Source organism: Phragmites australis, chromosome 15 (genome assembly GCF_958298935.1).
Source record: "Phragmites australis chromosome 15, lpPhrAust1.1, whole genome shotgun sequence".
NCBI lineage: Eukaryota > Viridiplantae > Streptophyta > Magnoliopsida > Poales > Poaceae > Phragmites > Phragmites australis.
In genome coordinates, this window is record NC_084935.1 from 11,581,046 (window position 1) to 11,594,979 (window position 13,934).

The window sequence follows — 13,934 nt, forward strand, 5'->3', positions numbered from 1 at the left end:
GGTTTGGATTCCGTCTTTACAAAATTGCAACTGATATCCAGTTTGGTGCGGTTAAAACTCCATCTATAATATAACTATATATAAAGAGATCTGAATAAGATTTACATTTATAATATAGCTACACTGGTATCTATTTCGCAAGCCTCACATATGGTTTTTGTTAAAACACCATCTATGTGTATGAAGTGTCATAAATGGTTTTTGTTAAAAAATAGTGACATTTTCAGACGAATTTTCTTAGAAACTGTCCATGTCATACGACACAGACTGTTTTTCAGGACACAGTTCGCAGACGTATTACTGTAAAAACCATTCATATCTAGGGTTTTCAGACGAATTTGTTTAAAAATTTATTTGTGTGCACCATCCCCTGAGCGCCCATTTTGCTCTATGGCTGCCCTCTGGGTATACATCACACATGCATACATCACAAGCAATATGTCACACAGGTATACCATAATCACATAATACTAAAAAAATCAAATGTATATCACATACAATATATCACATAATACTCTAACTCATTATCAAATGTACACAATGTAAGAAACAATATTGTCATCAACTCATCATAGATCACACGTCATATAATATATGTATGTTGAAAACCTCAGACATCATATACCACCAACAAGACAATAGACTTTCTCTTTCTTATCTATTACTTGAGTAACTAAGAAAAGGATGAGTTGTCCTCGAATTTTATATAGTTTTGTAGTTGTAAGTTGAGTTATTGGCAGTTTGAAATACTAATGGTAGGGGAAAAAAGGTAAGTAATGAGCATATGTAATCAATATTGAAATAACATCCCATCACTAAAGCTATTTACCCACCTTTGGATTTTGATTCCTCACCTCTATGATGATTTGTATGAAGTGGGCAATGTAGAAGCCATATGTGTTACCTGGTAGTTGCTGGTAGCACTAGAAAACATAAAAATATTAATGTGTAAAGTGAGTTGGAGAGAAAGTAATAATAAGAACGTATGCTGAGCGTCGGAGGGTTCAATTAGATGTCACACTTTTCCATTGGATCCTTTGTAGGAGAGCTTCCCTTAGAGCTATGATCTCATCATTAGATGGGATCTCCAACTTGTGTCCTATGAAATTGGGATAGACTATGTCCACCTGAACCACTACATAGCTCTACCGCACCTCAACATAGTGGAGCGTCTTCTATAGTGGTTGCACCTAGCCCCTTGTGACCTTAATGGTGAAATCACGAAAAACGAGAGCGCATGGCATGGGCCCATCAAGGTCATCTATGGGATCATGGCAGCTCTGGTCCACTTCAATGGATGCATAACTACTCTTTCTCTCGCTGCTAGGTGATCTCGCCACAAAGATAGGCATGGGCCCATCGAGGTCATCTACCATTGAAGTATTTTGCCCTCGTAGCTGGTTGTGCCCAACCTGTTGTTGTGCTTGTTGCAAGCCCGAATGTCCTTGTGTTTTTGGCTTTCTGCTTTGAACTCCTATGTACTCTTTAAGTTCACAAGCATGCCTCAATCCTTCTGTTTTATGAGCATGTAGTCTCAAAAGGCTCCCGATCATGAGCAATATAATCCCTAACCTGGACGCTCCCTAACCTGGACGCTTTTGAACGTCTTTAAAGCTTTGTTGATCAATGCCAAAGCTTTCTTTATTGCAAGCTACCTTGTATTTTCTAAAAACTCCAAATAATTATCAAGGCACACAAATAATGTCTCCACTTCTAACAAACCGAGGGCCTTCCACTTCTCAAGGAGCAATGACATTCTCTCTCTACCAATGAGGCTACAAACCCATCGAAAATGGTTCTTCACCGTACAGGGGGTCATAGGTAGCCCTGTCAAGTTGATCTGGTAGAGAGACCAAGGGCCTTCCACTTCTCAAGGAGTAATGGCACCCTCTCTCTACCAATGAGGCCACAAACCCGTCGAAAATGGTTCTTCGTTGTACGAGGGGGGCAAAGGTAGCCCTGTCAAGTTGATATGGCTGACGGTAAATTTGTCTGTTAGCCACTTGGTATTTGTCCTAGCACGCTGACTTCAACCCCCTGAGGTGGTTGTATCTCCCTGTGCTTCTTCATCTGAGCGGCATTGTTCGTCAGAGGATGATGGCAAAAATTGAGCACTTGATGCCATCTAGTTGAACTACAATATCAAAAGATCTTTACATTAATTCAGTAAATGATACCAAAATAGGCTAGAAATAGGCGACTAGTTCAAAGTTATAAATCCAAATGTCTAACCCATCCTAGCAGAGTATGCATAGGGTTAGGTGATAGTTCAAAATTGTAAATCTAAATGCCTAACCCATCTTAGCATAGCTGTTTATAGGCTAGAGCTAGGTGACTAGTTAAAGGCATAATATGGCCTATACTTCATACTATTTAATAGAAAAGCAAGTAATGCATAAAGAGTACTTCATGAGATTGAATGTTAAGGGCAAAGTGACAAATAGAAAAAAGTTATTGTTGGATAAAAACTTCCTATCCATGGAACTAAATGGCTAAAACAGATTGTATAGTTGGCCCACAAGTTAAAGTGATCAAATGAAGTTTAAGTTATAGCTTAGGGCTTAAGCATCAAATTGCAATGTGTTTGGGAAAAATAATAGAAACATATACTAAAATAGCTAAAACAGATCAAAAAATGCCTAGGGTTTCTTACCAACAAAATAACTAGGGAGAACCAGGCTATGACAATGGTGGAGGAGAGGGTTGATGCACCGTAGCCAATGCAGTGGGGGAGGAGGGGGGCGGTGCGCTACTGCAATGGAGGAGGAGGAGGACCAGAGCGCCACCGCAATGGAGGAGGAGGACCAGAGCGCACGCGAGGCCAGTTTGACTAACTGAACAAGCAAATTTGCGGCTAGGTTTAAAAATACACATCACATATAATTTTCTTAATGTATGTATGTGTCTTATAACACATCACAGACGGTTTTCATATACACCGTCTGTGACCATGGCCACAGACAGTCGCAGATAGCCAATACTCACAGACGGTTTTTGCTTAATGTTGTTTGTGTCTTATGACACATCACAGACGGATTTTCATATACATCTTCTTTGACCATGGCCACAGACAACCACATATAGCCAATACTCATAGACGGCTTTTGTTTGATGTGCATTTGTGTCTTATGACATAAGCGGTTTTTTCTTGATGCATGTATGTGTCTTATGATTGACATCTGTGTCTTCAGAGCTATCATCTGTTTTCAGAGATGATATATTTTATCAACACAGACATGATATGTATTTCAACACAGACATTTTCATGTTTGATAATTTGTTATGATAGTTTACCGTTAACACATTTAAATCAATTCATAAAAATTGTGTGTAATTTACAAAATGGTGTGATATTAGCAAAAAGGGGGGCTTCATCAAATTGATTGTACTCTTCATTATCAATGATATTTTCAACTCCGATGATCCAACTTTTTCTGTTTAGAACTAAATGTTGGCTCTTTTGTGGTGTATCATGCACATAAAAAACTTATGTAACATGCTTAGCAAGAACGAATGGTTCTTCTTTATATCCGACATGTCACATGTCAACGCTAGTGATCCCGTACTTGTTCTCCTTCACGTCTTTGGGCCCTAAATCCAACGCATCAAAACAGGGGTATCTTGATACCTACATAGTCAAGCTCCCATTATTTTCTCTATCTGCCCATAGTAAGTGCTCTTATGCATAGTATTATCATAAGCATCAATGAGCACACCACTATTCTAGTTTATACTTTTCCATCCTGGGTGGCTGTGTAAAATATGTAATCATTAATGCCATATCCTTTTAGGGATGAAGCTTGGGTCGTATGTTCAAATTGATCAGATCATTTCATGTCTTCAAGTCATCCTTTGTTTTCTTAGAGATATTGCACAAGGTACTAATAAGACTCTTACAGACATTCTTTTCGATGTGCATGGTATCGAGACAGTGTTGAACTTTTAAGTGCAGCTAGTAAGGTAGCTCCCAAAATATCAATTTCTTTTTTCACATGACCTTTTTATCACTACTAGAGAGCTTTTTCTTTAGAATAACGATATTGGTATTCTTCACCTGATCATGGACCTCCTGCTCGCTAAAATGCTTAGGAGATAATGCATTCTCTCTCGTGCCATTGAATTGTTTCTTCATCTTCCTATATGGAAGAGACTTGGGCAAAATCCATCGATGCCACATGTATACTGTTTTTCTTGAGTTATTGAGCCACATACTTTTGGTAGCATCTAAGTATTATGGACAGGCTTTGCTTCTTTTTATAGTTTCCCCCAACAAATTACCAAAGGTCGGTAAATCATTAATTGTACAAAATAACATAGCATGTGGACTGAAGTGCTCTCACTTGTACTCATCCCATACCTCGACACCTTCTGACTAGAGTATTTTAAGATCATCCACTAATGATCTGAGGTACACATTGATGTCATTGCCAGGTTATTTAGGACATTGGATTAAAATTGACAACATAAGGTACTTTCTCTTCTGACAAAGCTAATGAGGAAGATTGTATATGCACAAAACTACTAGCCATGTGCTACGTCTGCTGCTCATGTTACCAAACAGATTCATTCAATCCGGGCTCAAAGCAAACCTAATGTTCCTTATTTCTACTGCAAACTCTCTGAATGTCATATCAATGTTTCACCACTGTGCACAATCAGCAGGGTGTTGCATGTTTGAATCATTCTTATAGCCCTCTTTGTGCCAACGAAGCAATTTGGCATCGTTTTTATTAGCAAATAAATGCTTCAAATGAGAAATTACAGGAAGATACCACATCACATTTGCAGGAGGTCCTTTCTTCCTACGACCATCACTTCCATCATTCTGATGCTTGTATCGAGAAGTTCCACAAACATGGCACTCATGCAAGTCTATTTACTCTCCACGGTAAATAATACAGTCTTGCTTGCAAGCATGAATTATCTTGTTTGCTTCATAGGTGGATGTGGGCAGTAGATTCCCGTTGGGAAGCAATACTGTTAATAGACGTAATAATGCAATGAAACTCTTATCAGACCATTCATTGCTTCCCTTCAATTTTAAAAGAAAAGTATCACATACAACAACATATATTGCTCATTACAACCTAGATATAATGGTACCTTCCAGTGTCGCACAAATTCTTAAAAATTAGCAAACTCTCTATCATTGTACTCATCACTCCCCTCGGCGTCACGGACCTGCTGCTCCAAATTATCAAGAATAGCATCACCTCAGTCTATGAAGTCATCAATAATATCTTCGACGTCCCTATGAGGAATAACTTGATACATATCACACTCAGGAACACCTTCTTTATGCATATCGTCATAAGGGTCATTCAGTCTTCTTCACCATGCTTGGTCCAACATGTACTCTTTGAATCCACACATAATCAAGTGTGCATGTATATTCTGTGCCTTTAAAAATATTATCTCATTTTTGCAATCAACGCATAGACAAGACATAAATTTCTCATTTTTATTCAACATATCCGCTGCGGCAGCACGCATGAATCCAGATATACCATTAAGAAACTCATCACAAATATGATTCTCTAGGTACATCCAACTTTGATCGATCATCTACGATTTTCAAAGTATAATAATTATTGAATTATATATATATATATATATATATTACTACTCACATAGCAACATTAAGTAGATTTTGTAACAATTTTGTTGCTCAAACCTACTCAAACCTATTAAGAGGGAACCTCAGTAAAAAAAATTCCTACCCTACTCAAATCTAATATACCAATTTAGAGCTAAAGAAGGTAAAAAAGATACTAACCTCCTGGGATCCCAAGAACCAACTCAAATTTAAAATCAATCGCATATGGACTCCAAAGAAAATGCCCCCCAAGGGGGCAGAGGAAACTCACGCCTCTGTCTGAAAATTCCCATGCTGCTCTATCTGAAAACTCTCGTGCGTCCTGTCTCAGAGCAATAATTGAGACCCATAAACAATTATTAGAATGAAACGTCTATATATTCTCCTTTCTAAAAACGATCTTTAACTACATATAAATTCTCTTAGTAATTTGTATGTGTCAATCATTTAGACACAAATAATTTTTGAAAGAAACACATAACGTATGTGACATATCACAGATAATTTTTTTTTAAAAAAAAATATATGTAAGTTGTGGCATACATAGACGATGGTCATGTTACAGATATATATGCTTTAACAACTTGCCGGTGACAAATTTTAAGAAATCGTTTGTATTACTTTATCTACTTTCACTATTTTTATGATAATAAAAAACACTCTAAGACGAGGTGGCGATGGAGGTCTATGAGGTGGCAGGCGATGGAGGTCTATGAGGATGCCACCGGTAGATCCCGACGTCTGGCGGCGTAGGAGGAGCGAGGGAGATGGGGGACGTGTGTCAGTGGGGAAGCCTAAGGCACGGGGTTTGGAGGGGAGAAAAGGAAAGGGGCGGGAGACAGACCATGTATATCACATATCCGTGAATGATACACAAGAAACATTCGATGCGCAACACCTATCGACTGAATTCAGCAAATGCATCAAAACAGCACATCACGTCCACCATCTGGTTTACATCCCAGCTCTTATTAATGAGACATGACCAGATCCTAACAAGATTTCTCCCGTGGAGAATTAATACTAGTGTATATACAGATCTACTCCAAAAATGTTTCGGCCAAAATGCTTATATCTCTAACAATAGCGCGCAGTAATCCATCCTCCTACCTGGAACTAGTACATAGCACGACCTAACACCAGAGAAATCTAAAGACGAGATGCTGATCATCGCCATACAGTTTCATTAGCATCAGTGAAAATGGCGTTGTGATGCTCAATCAGACATTGGATGACCTCAATGGAGCTGTAGTCTGGGGGCGAAGCATCGTCCAAGGGGATTTGGGACGAGGCATCCTCGTCGTCTTCATCTGCAATCGTTTAAGCAAATAATGCATTATAAAAGCTTTAAAAAAGAAGAAATTGCTGTGCACAAACACAGACGTAGTCTAGAGACGAAACTACAAATTACATGAAATATTCAATACAATTGACCGAATGAACTGGACAACTAATTACCTATCAGAGGGAGAAAAGCTAACAAACGATATAACAGGGAATTTTCAGATGAAAACCACCTGAAACTGTTCTAGTATACTGACATAAAACCGTAACCGAAATTTTTTCAAGGAAATGCCCTATCAGCTCAAGAAGCCTAATCTACCAATCACTACCTGTCTAAGCTGAACTCTGATTAGCATGCCTTTCAATGGTGTCCTAAACTTCTATCTGTTGATGTGATGCAAAAGTAGTTAAAAATCACATATGCGCCGCCATATTCACACGTCTGTAAGTTCTTTTGGTTCAAATTGGACCTCTCATTCATTGTCATGATTTGGTAGTTGGTAGGCAGTTGCCACAACCTCAGTCATCAATTCATACTGGACCATTGGCATTCACAAATCACGGTAACTAGACAATAAAATATAGGGCAGCAAGTACCTTTCTTTGTCAAATCACACTAACTAGACAATCAAATATAGGGAAGCAAGCACCTTTCTTTGCTAACATGAGCCAGGAACAGACTTAAATGCTTTAGACCACAATTTGTACAGACAACTACCACAAGAGCCGTGAGCACCATTGGCTAAGAGCAGACTCAAATGCTTTATGCCACAACAGTTACAGACAATTACCCCATGTGCGAACAAGGGAACAGCTGCCTTTTTACCACTACGGAATTTCCAAACTCGTCATAATAAACTAAAAAGAAAAGGAGAATTCGCGTACCTAACAGGTCCCATGTGGCGGTATTTGATGTTGTATCCACAATTTTTGGAGGCGGTTTTAGGGTAAGTTTGAGATGATTACGCAAATCTGTACCAGCATCGCCCTGCAGCCACATTATCAAAGGTGCAAATTCCACAGCAAGGCTACAAGAGTCCATCTGCATTAGATACCAAAAACTTGTAATAAACCACCCAAAAGGTGCATCTATTCAGTTGTATTAGTTTATGACAAAAGAGACAACTCAAGAAATACTAAAATTAAACAGAATGCTTCTCATATGTAAATTACTATGAAATGCTTCCCTGTGAAGAGGTATACAATGTGGTTTATCAATCTACAGACAGAACAAAGGACGATCATCTAGTCAATCCATTGCTACTCACAGCTGTCTGAATCCTGTTAAGTAAGACTGTTAAGCAGGTGCAAAGATGAATCAAGGTCCCTTCTGTTAACTACATTGGTCATACATATTGTCCGGATTGGACAGGAAGTGGCTACCAAATGTGCAATTGAAACTACAAGCGAAAGAACAGATTCAGCCATTTAAACATAATCCCATTGTGGTCCACTGGGGAGATTTTTATATATAACCAGCATATTTAACTCTTTGGCAATAAGAAGGTTATTGTCAAAACAGACAAGCAGATCTAATCTAGGACTCTCAAACCCTGCTGTAGTCAACTCTTCAGAAGTCTTTATATAGGCTGTGTCTGCCATTGTCTCCAACAACTGGGTGGTCTATTGATTAAGTGCTCAGTCCATGCTACCATCTCAAGATGTTATTGTCAGTTTTGCCGATATTTAGCATTGGCTTTGTATTATTCAAAACAGGATGTAGCTGTCACTGAATTTGTTACCAAAGGCATTCAGAAACCCAAACTGTCAACCAAGCGGTGTGAGATCAAATACCATTTCCTAACATCTGTGGGTATTGTCAAAATTAATGAGTAAAATACAGAAAACAGTTACAATATTAGAGACATACAAGTCCACAGTTTCACATTAGGTGGCTCCAGATATGTACCAAATCTGTTAAAAGGTGCTTTCCAAACTATTACGGTTACACTGTTCATTGACATATATTGTATGTCCAATTTAGCTTTACTATTTTTAGTGTCCAAGAACTGAAAAGAAAAATAACTTGCAAACGCAGCATGGAGAAAAAAAGAATTAAAATTGGGGATCAGATATACCTTGTTAAGTGACGATTTACGGCTTACTCGAAGTAGCAACGCTGTAACAAACTCTAGTGTCATGTAGTTTACATTTGGAAGCTTCTTCAATATGTTCCTAAGATCAGGAATGCTAACCCTCGCATCTCTAAGCTCATCATAAAGCACAAATGTAGTAAGTGGCTCAGGGATGCTGGCAAGGTAGCACTTCATCAGTGCACCGACATCAATAGGACTAACACCTTCAGGCAAAGATGCACCCGAGTCTGCAAAACATGCATAAACTCAGAGGCCCATGCTGATGAACAATGGCTACAAAAGCTAAGCTCAATATGATTGAGTGGCAGTGATACCTTCATTGTAAAGCGAAACTAATTGCTGAAGAACTTTTCTGTCACCTTCAGATTTGAACAAGTACTCACTATTCAAACCTAGGAAGAAAGCGGTTCAGATATCAGATTCAGTATTAAAACGAAGTGGAGAAATTAATTTCTATGTAATTTCAGCCAGTTCACCTGATATAACCAGGTAGTCTGCACACCTCACTAGCACCAAGGGCACTGCTTTACCAGATTGCTCTCGTTGTACAGTGGCTTCAATAGGAACACCAAAGACTGCAAGATTACAAGGTAATAGTCGGTCATTTCTCGTTGTTCATTGCTGCACTCGCTGTACAGTGGCTCCAATAGCTCTTTGCATTTTGCAATCAGAGGGGGTCATTTCTCACTGAGCACTATTCACCGATGCACAGAAGAGAAATGAACTTACAGAAAATATTAGTGAAGAATTTGTTAAACAAGCCAGGTGAAGAACAGCAATGCTTATCATGTCGGTACAATACAACTTAGGCTTATGATTGAGAACTATGACTATGCTACAAGAAACTTTAGCTGCCTAGATGCTAAAAGAAAAATTAGCTGCCTTTGCAATTATGATATATATGCATCCTGGAGAACTAGAGACAAGAGTTGTGGGCATACCATCAGTGCTCGCGACTCCCTGGGGCAAAGAATCAGAAGTAAGTAAGAATCAGCATTGTGCTCCAAAAAGGTGAAATTACGTTACCAGGTAACAGGAGTCCAAATCACAAACCTTCTGCCAGCGTTCAATATTGTTCAAAATAGTCTTGCTTTTATCTGCGGTCTTTTTAGCAGCCTGCAAGAAGCACATGAGACCGAAGAAAGATCAGCCAAAGACACTGGTGCCGTTTATAAAGAATGATGTGACCGAAGGCCTGAATAAAAGGAATGCAAGTGCAAACTCCAACGCCCAAGATAACATTATGTTCTCAATAGAGGTATTTATGACTTGATCAATATTCCCCTGAAATACATTTAAACAGCTATTGAAGACACCAACAATTCTCTCCTGATTGTCATACCCTGAAATGCCAATAATCAAGGTGCACTACTTGCTACTCCATAATTTTATTTTGTTTGGCAATGATTTTGGTTCACTATTGAGCCATTCTTTATGTTGAGGTGATAAAGATAGGTAAATTCGCAGACCAACTAATATAATAAGGCACTAATTTTTTGCTTCATTACACAAAGCCTTGTTGTTGTTGACACAAATTGTGTTCATAATTCTAGAGTTGACGGGTACAATGATCAGAACAAAAAGGTTACACAATGAATAGAACATCACAACAATTGAAACTACAACTAAAAACAGAACAGTTCAAAGTAAATTTTGGTGAAACGCAGACACACCTCTTCAACTTTGACCTTTCCCACTGCAACTTTCTCCTTTGTCTCTGAAATGCCCTTCCTCAAAAGCACCCCAGTGGAGGCAGCAGCAGTGATGAAACGCTCCTGCACTGTCTCACTCGATGGATGCCGCTGCCTAGCCTCCTGGAAGACAGCCCACCGACTCTTCACCACGGACCCAACCTTCCCAGCAACATCAGCTATATTATCCCCAGCAGATTGCCCTGCCTGCTTCAGCTTGAAACCTGCATCAAGATATAGACACAGTAAGGTTCAAAATTGCAGGTGAAACAAGCGTAACAACCATCACGCTCGCCCCAAAATCAATGTGACTGTTAGGATACAAACAATTTATGCTTCACACTTTCAGAACTTATACATGATTTGGTAATAATTTTCGAAGTACATGATAATTTCTATCTTTACCATCGAATCAGAAGCTGGGAATGGGCAGTGCAGTACTAGTGGAATGATTATGTGTATATCCGTACAGAAATTATTACAGCATGGTTTAACAAACAAAAAGGCATCACTGCCGAACAAACTTACTGGAGGTAGAGAAGAAATCAGTTGCCTTCCGGCGCCATTGAGGCGACTGCGCCAGCGGCATCACCACCTGCGCAAGAGAAGCAACACCCACCGAGCCATTAAGCCACTGCAGAACCACGAAATGAACCTATAATCTACAGCAGTTGAGCACAAGAAAGGAAAATTCCGAACCACTCTCGTACTGCAGCAGTCAAACAACTAGAACAGACATAGATCCTAAACGCTGAAAGTCTGAAACGACAAAAGGAACGATAAGCGGCACGGAATATTAACTCCTAAACCCAAGCCCAAACGAACTCCAAACCAACCCAAGAGTCAACAAATACCTGCGAGTGTAAAAAGAAAAAACCTAATCGAGATAATACACTCCGCCCCGACCAAAAGTCTTCCTAAACAGAACAAGCTAAGATCTAAACCGAATCAACAGGGGAGAGAGAGAAAAACGCGAGGCACGAGCCGCCGAAACCGAATGAACCCAGCCCGATCCGCTGAATCGGCGGGCAGAGCGGAAATGGACAGTGGATGGAGGAGGAAACACGCGTGGGGCAAACACCTCTCTCTCTCTCTCTCTCTCCCTCCCGAATCGAGTGGAGTCGAACCGAGCCGAATCGGAGCGAGAAAGCGAGAGGAGTTGGACTCCGCTACGAGGGCGTTGTTCCTTCCGCGAGCTGAAAGCGAGGTGGTTTTTGTTCGTGCGCTACTCCTGCTTTGGATTCTATCCAAAGAGAGGGGGAGGGAGTAGTCAAGTCAATGGCGGAGGCGAGCGAGGGGCGGGATTGGGTTTCCCATTCCCGAGGGTGACGTGCGCCGCGCTCTCGCGGTGCCGATCTCTCTCGCCTCCACGTGGGCCCCGGCGAGAGTCGACGCCCGGTTCTAGAAGCGTCCGCGGCTGCGAAACCGTTGGTGCGGAGCGGTGTGGGGAATGGGGAATGGGCTCTGGGCTCAGGGTCGGAATGGGACAGGTGGATGATGGGTGGACGGGACGACAGGTAGTGCATTGATTGATTTGACTAGGGGTACCAGTTTGTAGGCCCCTCTTGTAGGAAAATTTTATCGGTACCATCAAGGGTGGAAACTAAAAATACCATCCACCAGACTACTTCTAATGCTTTATGATATAATATTTTAGATATTAATTAGATAGTTATGTGGAATAAAAAATAATGTGACAAGAAATTAAATGAAAAAGATAATAAATTAGTGTTTTTCATAAAATATTAGCTTGGCTCAAAATCTAAAAGATAGACATAGTATAAACATACATTAGGATAGCTTATGTCTTATATAATATGAGGTGAGGGAAAAGAACATGTATTAATTATGTAGATTTTATTTTAGATACAATATATTGGTATAGTTTATGTCTACTTATATCTATAATATAGTAACCTTTAGATATTAGTTCATAATGTTGTATTGGGAGTGACCTTAGTGCTCTGTTTCATCTGTTTACTTCCGTCTTCCATTGCTTATACGAGCCATCAAGACCAAAATGCCCCTATGAACTACTACCAGAGATGGTCTCCGGCGCCTGCGAGCTCCATTGCAGCCACTGTGAAGCGCTCAGGAGCAAGGCGAAGTCGGTATCTCAACAGTGGGGAAGGCAACGCGTTCCAGAGCGACCTCCCATGGTGGTCACGAGCTCCCCTGCCGCTGACCAACCGCTGCTTCAGCGCAACCAAGCTCCTCACGCATGCGTGACCTCTCTGACGAGCCACTCGAGACCATAAGCGCCATGCCCGCTATGAAATCCACAAGCACATCAACACCGAATTCTCGTGCGAGCAAGCAGCCATAGCAAGCTCACCCGTTGATCTTTCCACAAATTTCTCATTGGCACTTTTGATAGGCCAATTAATTCCGATTAACAACCATCAAAGAACCAGGTAGATAAGACTCCAGCACTTAAAGATTTCATTTACAACCTGCTTCTCAGATGCATCTGGGCGGAATCTTGACCTCTGCACTCGCCGCCAGGCGCCATCCTCCAAATTCTTTTCTTCGTCGCCTCCTCTGTTCGCAAGCAGCCGGCGACGTGGACTGCCACGGTGGGGCTATGGACGAGGCTGGGTAGACTGAGCGGCATCGGCTTGGCGTCGGGTCAGAGACGAATCGATTAGCGGAGGCGGTCAGATAAGGGCTAGCGCCTCGATTTGTCATCGGGAGTCAGATTGGTGAGCGGTGGCCGGAGATAATGGAGGCGGAGGCACAGAGAAAGAACGCGCAGAAGACGACGAATTGGAGAGATGGACGGGAGGGTATTTTGGTACCAAATAAGTGGTTAACCTTCTGTTATGGGTGACGGTTATTTTGGTGTTACGGGTGGAAAGATTTTGAAAATGTAATTGTATGGATAAAAGGGGCGAAAAATGATGGTATTATTGGGGTGCCAACTCTAGATTGGTGGTATAGATGCACATTTCTTGATGATTATCGGAAATTTTGAATGGCTTTGTTTTTAGTTGTTGTTGCTTTCGTGGTTTGGTTTTTAATATAAGTCATCGCGTTATAACGGTTTTTATTAGGGTGAACCCTAAAACTAAGAGAGGTCGTCGATTGTGTAACAATAAAATAATTGTACTAGTTCAGGATCTATCACGGTCAGTGTTTAGCACGTACAAGCGGCGAAGTGTATTAGAATAATAACTGAGTTCTAACAGCAACTTGTTTGCTCATAGGCCATCGCGGTGTTCAAGAATGGGCGACTTATCTCCATGCCAAGGTGGCTTGTTGGATTTA

At 40.6% G+C, this 13,934-nt stretch overlaps 1 protein-coding gene across 6 annotated transcripts; it reads right to left on the reverse strand.

The window, feature by feature from the left end:
* Positions 1–6,484: 6,484 nt before the first annotated feature.
* Positions 6,485–11,888, reverse strand: LOC133892500 (uncharacterized Rho GTPase-activating protein At5g61530-like). 6 transcript variants are annotated; one of them, XM_062333321.1, is made up of 11 exons: positions 11,522–11,754; positions 11,367–11,426; positions 11,196–11,262; positions 10,650–10,891; positions 10,030–10,092; positions 9,918–9,936; positions 9,453–9,551; positions 9,291–9,368; positions 8,959–9,203; positions 7,766–7,922; positions 6,485–6,906 (listed from the first exon to the last, which is right to left on the reverse strand). In XM_062333321.1, exons 3-11 carry the CDS (start codon positions 11,254–11,256, stop codon positions 6,764–6,766), a joined length of 1,107 nt encoding a protein of 368 aa, XP_062189305.1. In that variant the 5' UTR covers positions 11,257–11,262; positions 11,367–11,426; positions 11,522–11,754; the 3' UTR covers positions 6,485–6,763. The 6 variants fall into 6 exon arrangements, with proteins under 6 accessions (XP_062189305.1, XP_062189307.1, XP_062189309.1 ...); XM_062333323.1 differs by lacking the exons at positions 11,367–11,426; positions 11,522–11,754 and adding an exon at positions 11,761–11,888; XM_062333325.1 differs by lacking the exons at positions 11,367–11,426; positions 11,522–11,754 and adding an exon at positions 11,795–11,873.
* Positions 11,889–13,934: the final 2,046 nt, after the last annotated feature.

Excerpts from the sequence above, each read along its gene's own strand:
- LOC133892500 (XM_062333323.1), bottom strand. The coding sequence starts at position 11,256 with ATGCCGCTGGCGCAGTCGCCTCAATGGCGCCGGAAGGCAACTGATTTC. Across the intron at positions 10,093-10,649 it reads GAAAGGTCAAAGTTGAAGAG|GCTGCTAAAAAGACCGCAGA; the intron begins GTGTGTCTGCGT and ends TGCTTCTTGCAG. Across the intron at positions 7,923-8,958 it reads GTAAATCGTCACTTAACAAG|ATGGACTCTTGTAGCCTTGC; the intron begins GTATATCTGATC and ends TATCTAATGCAG.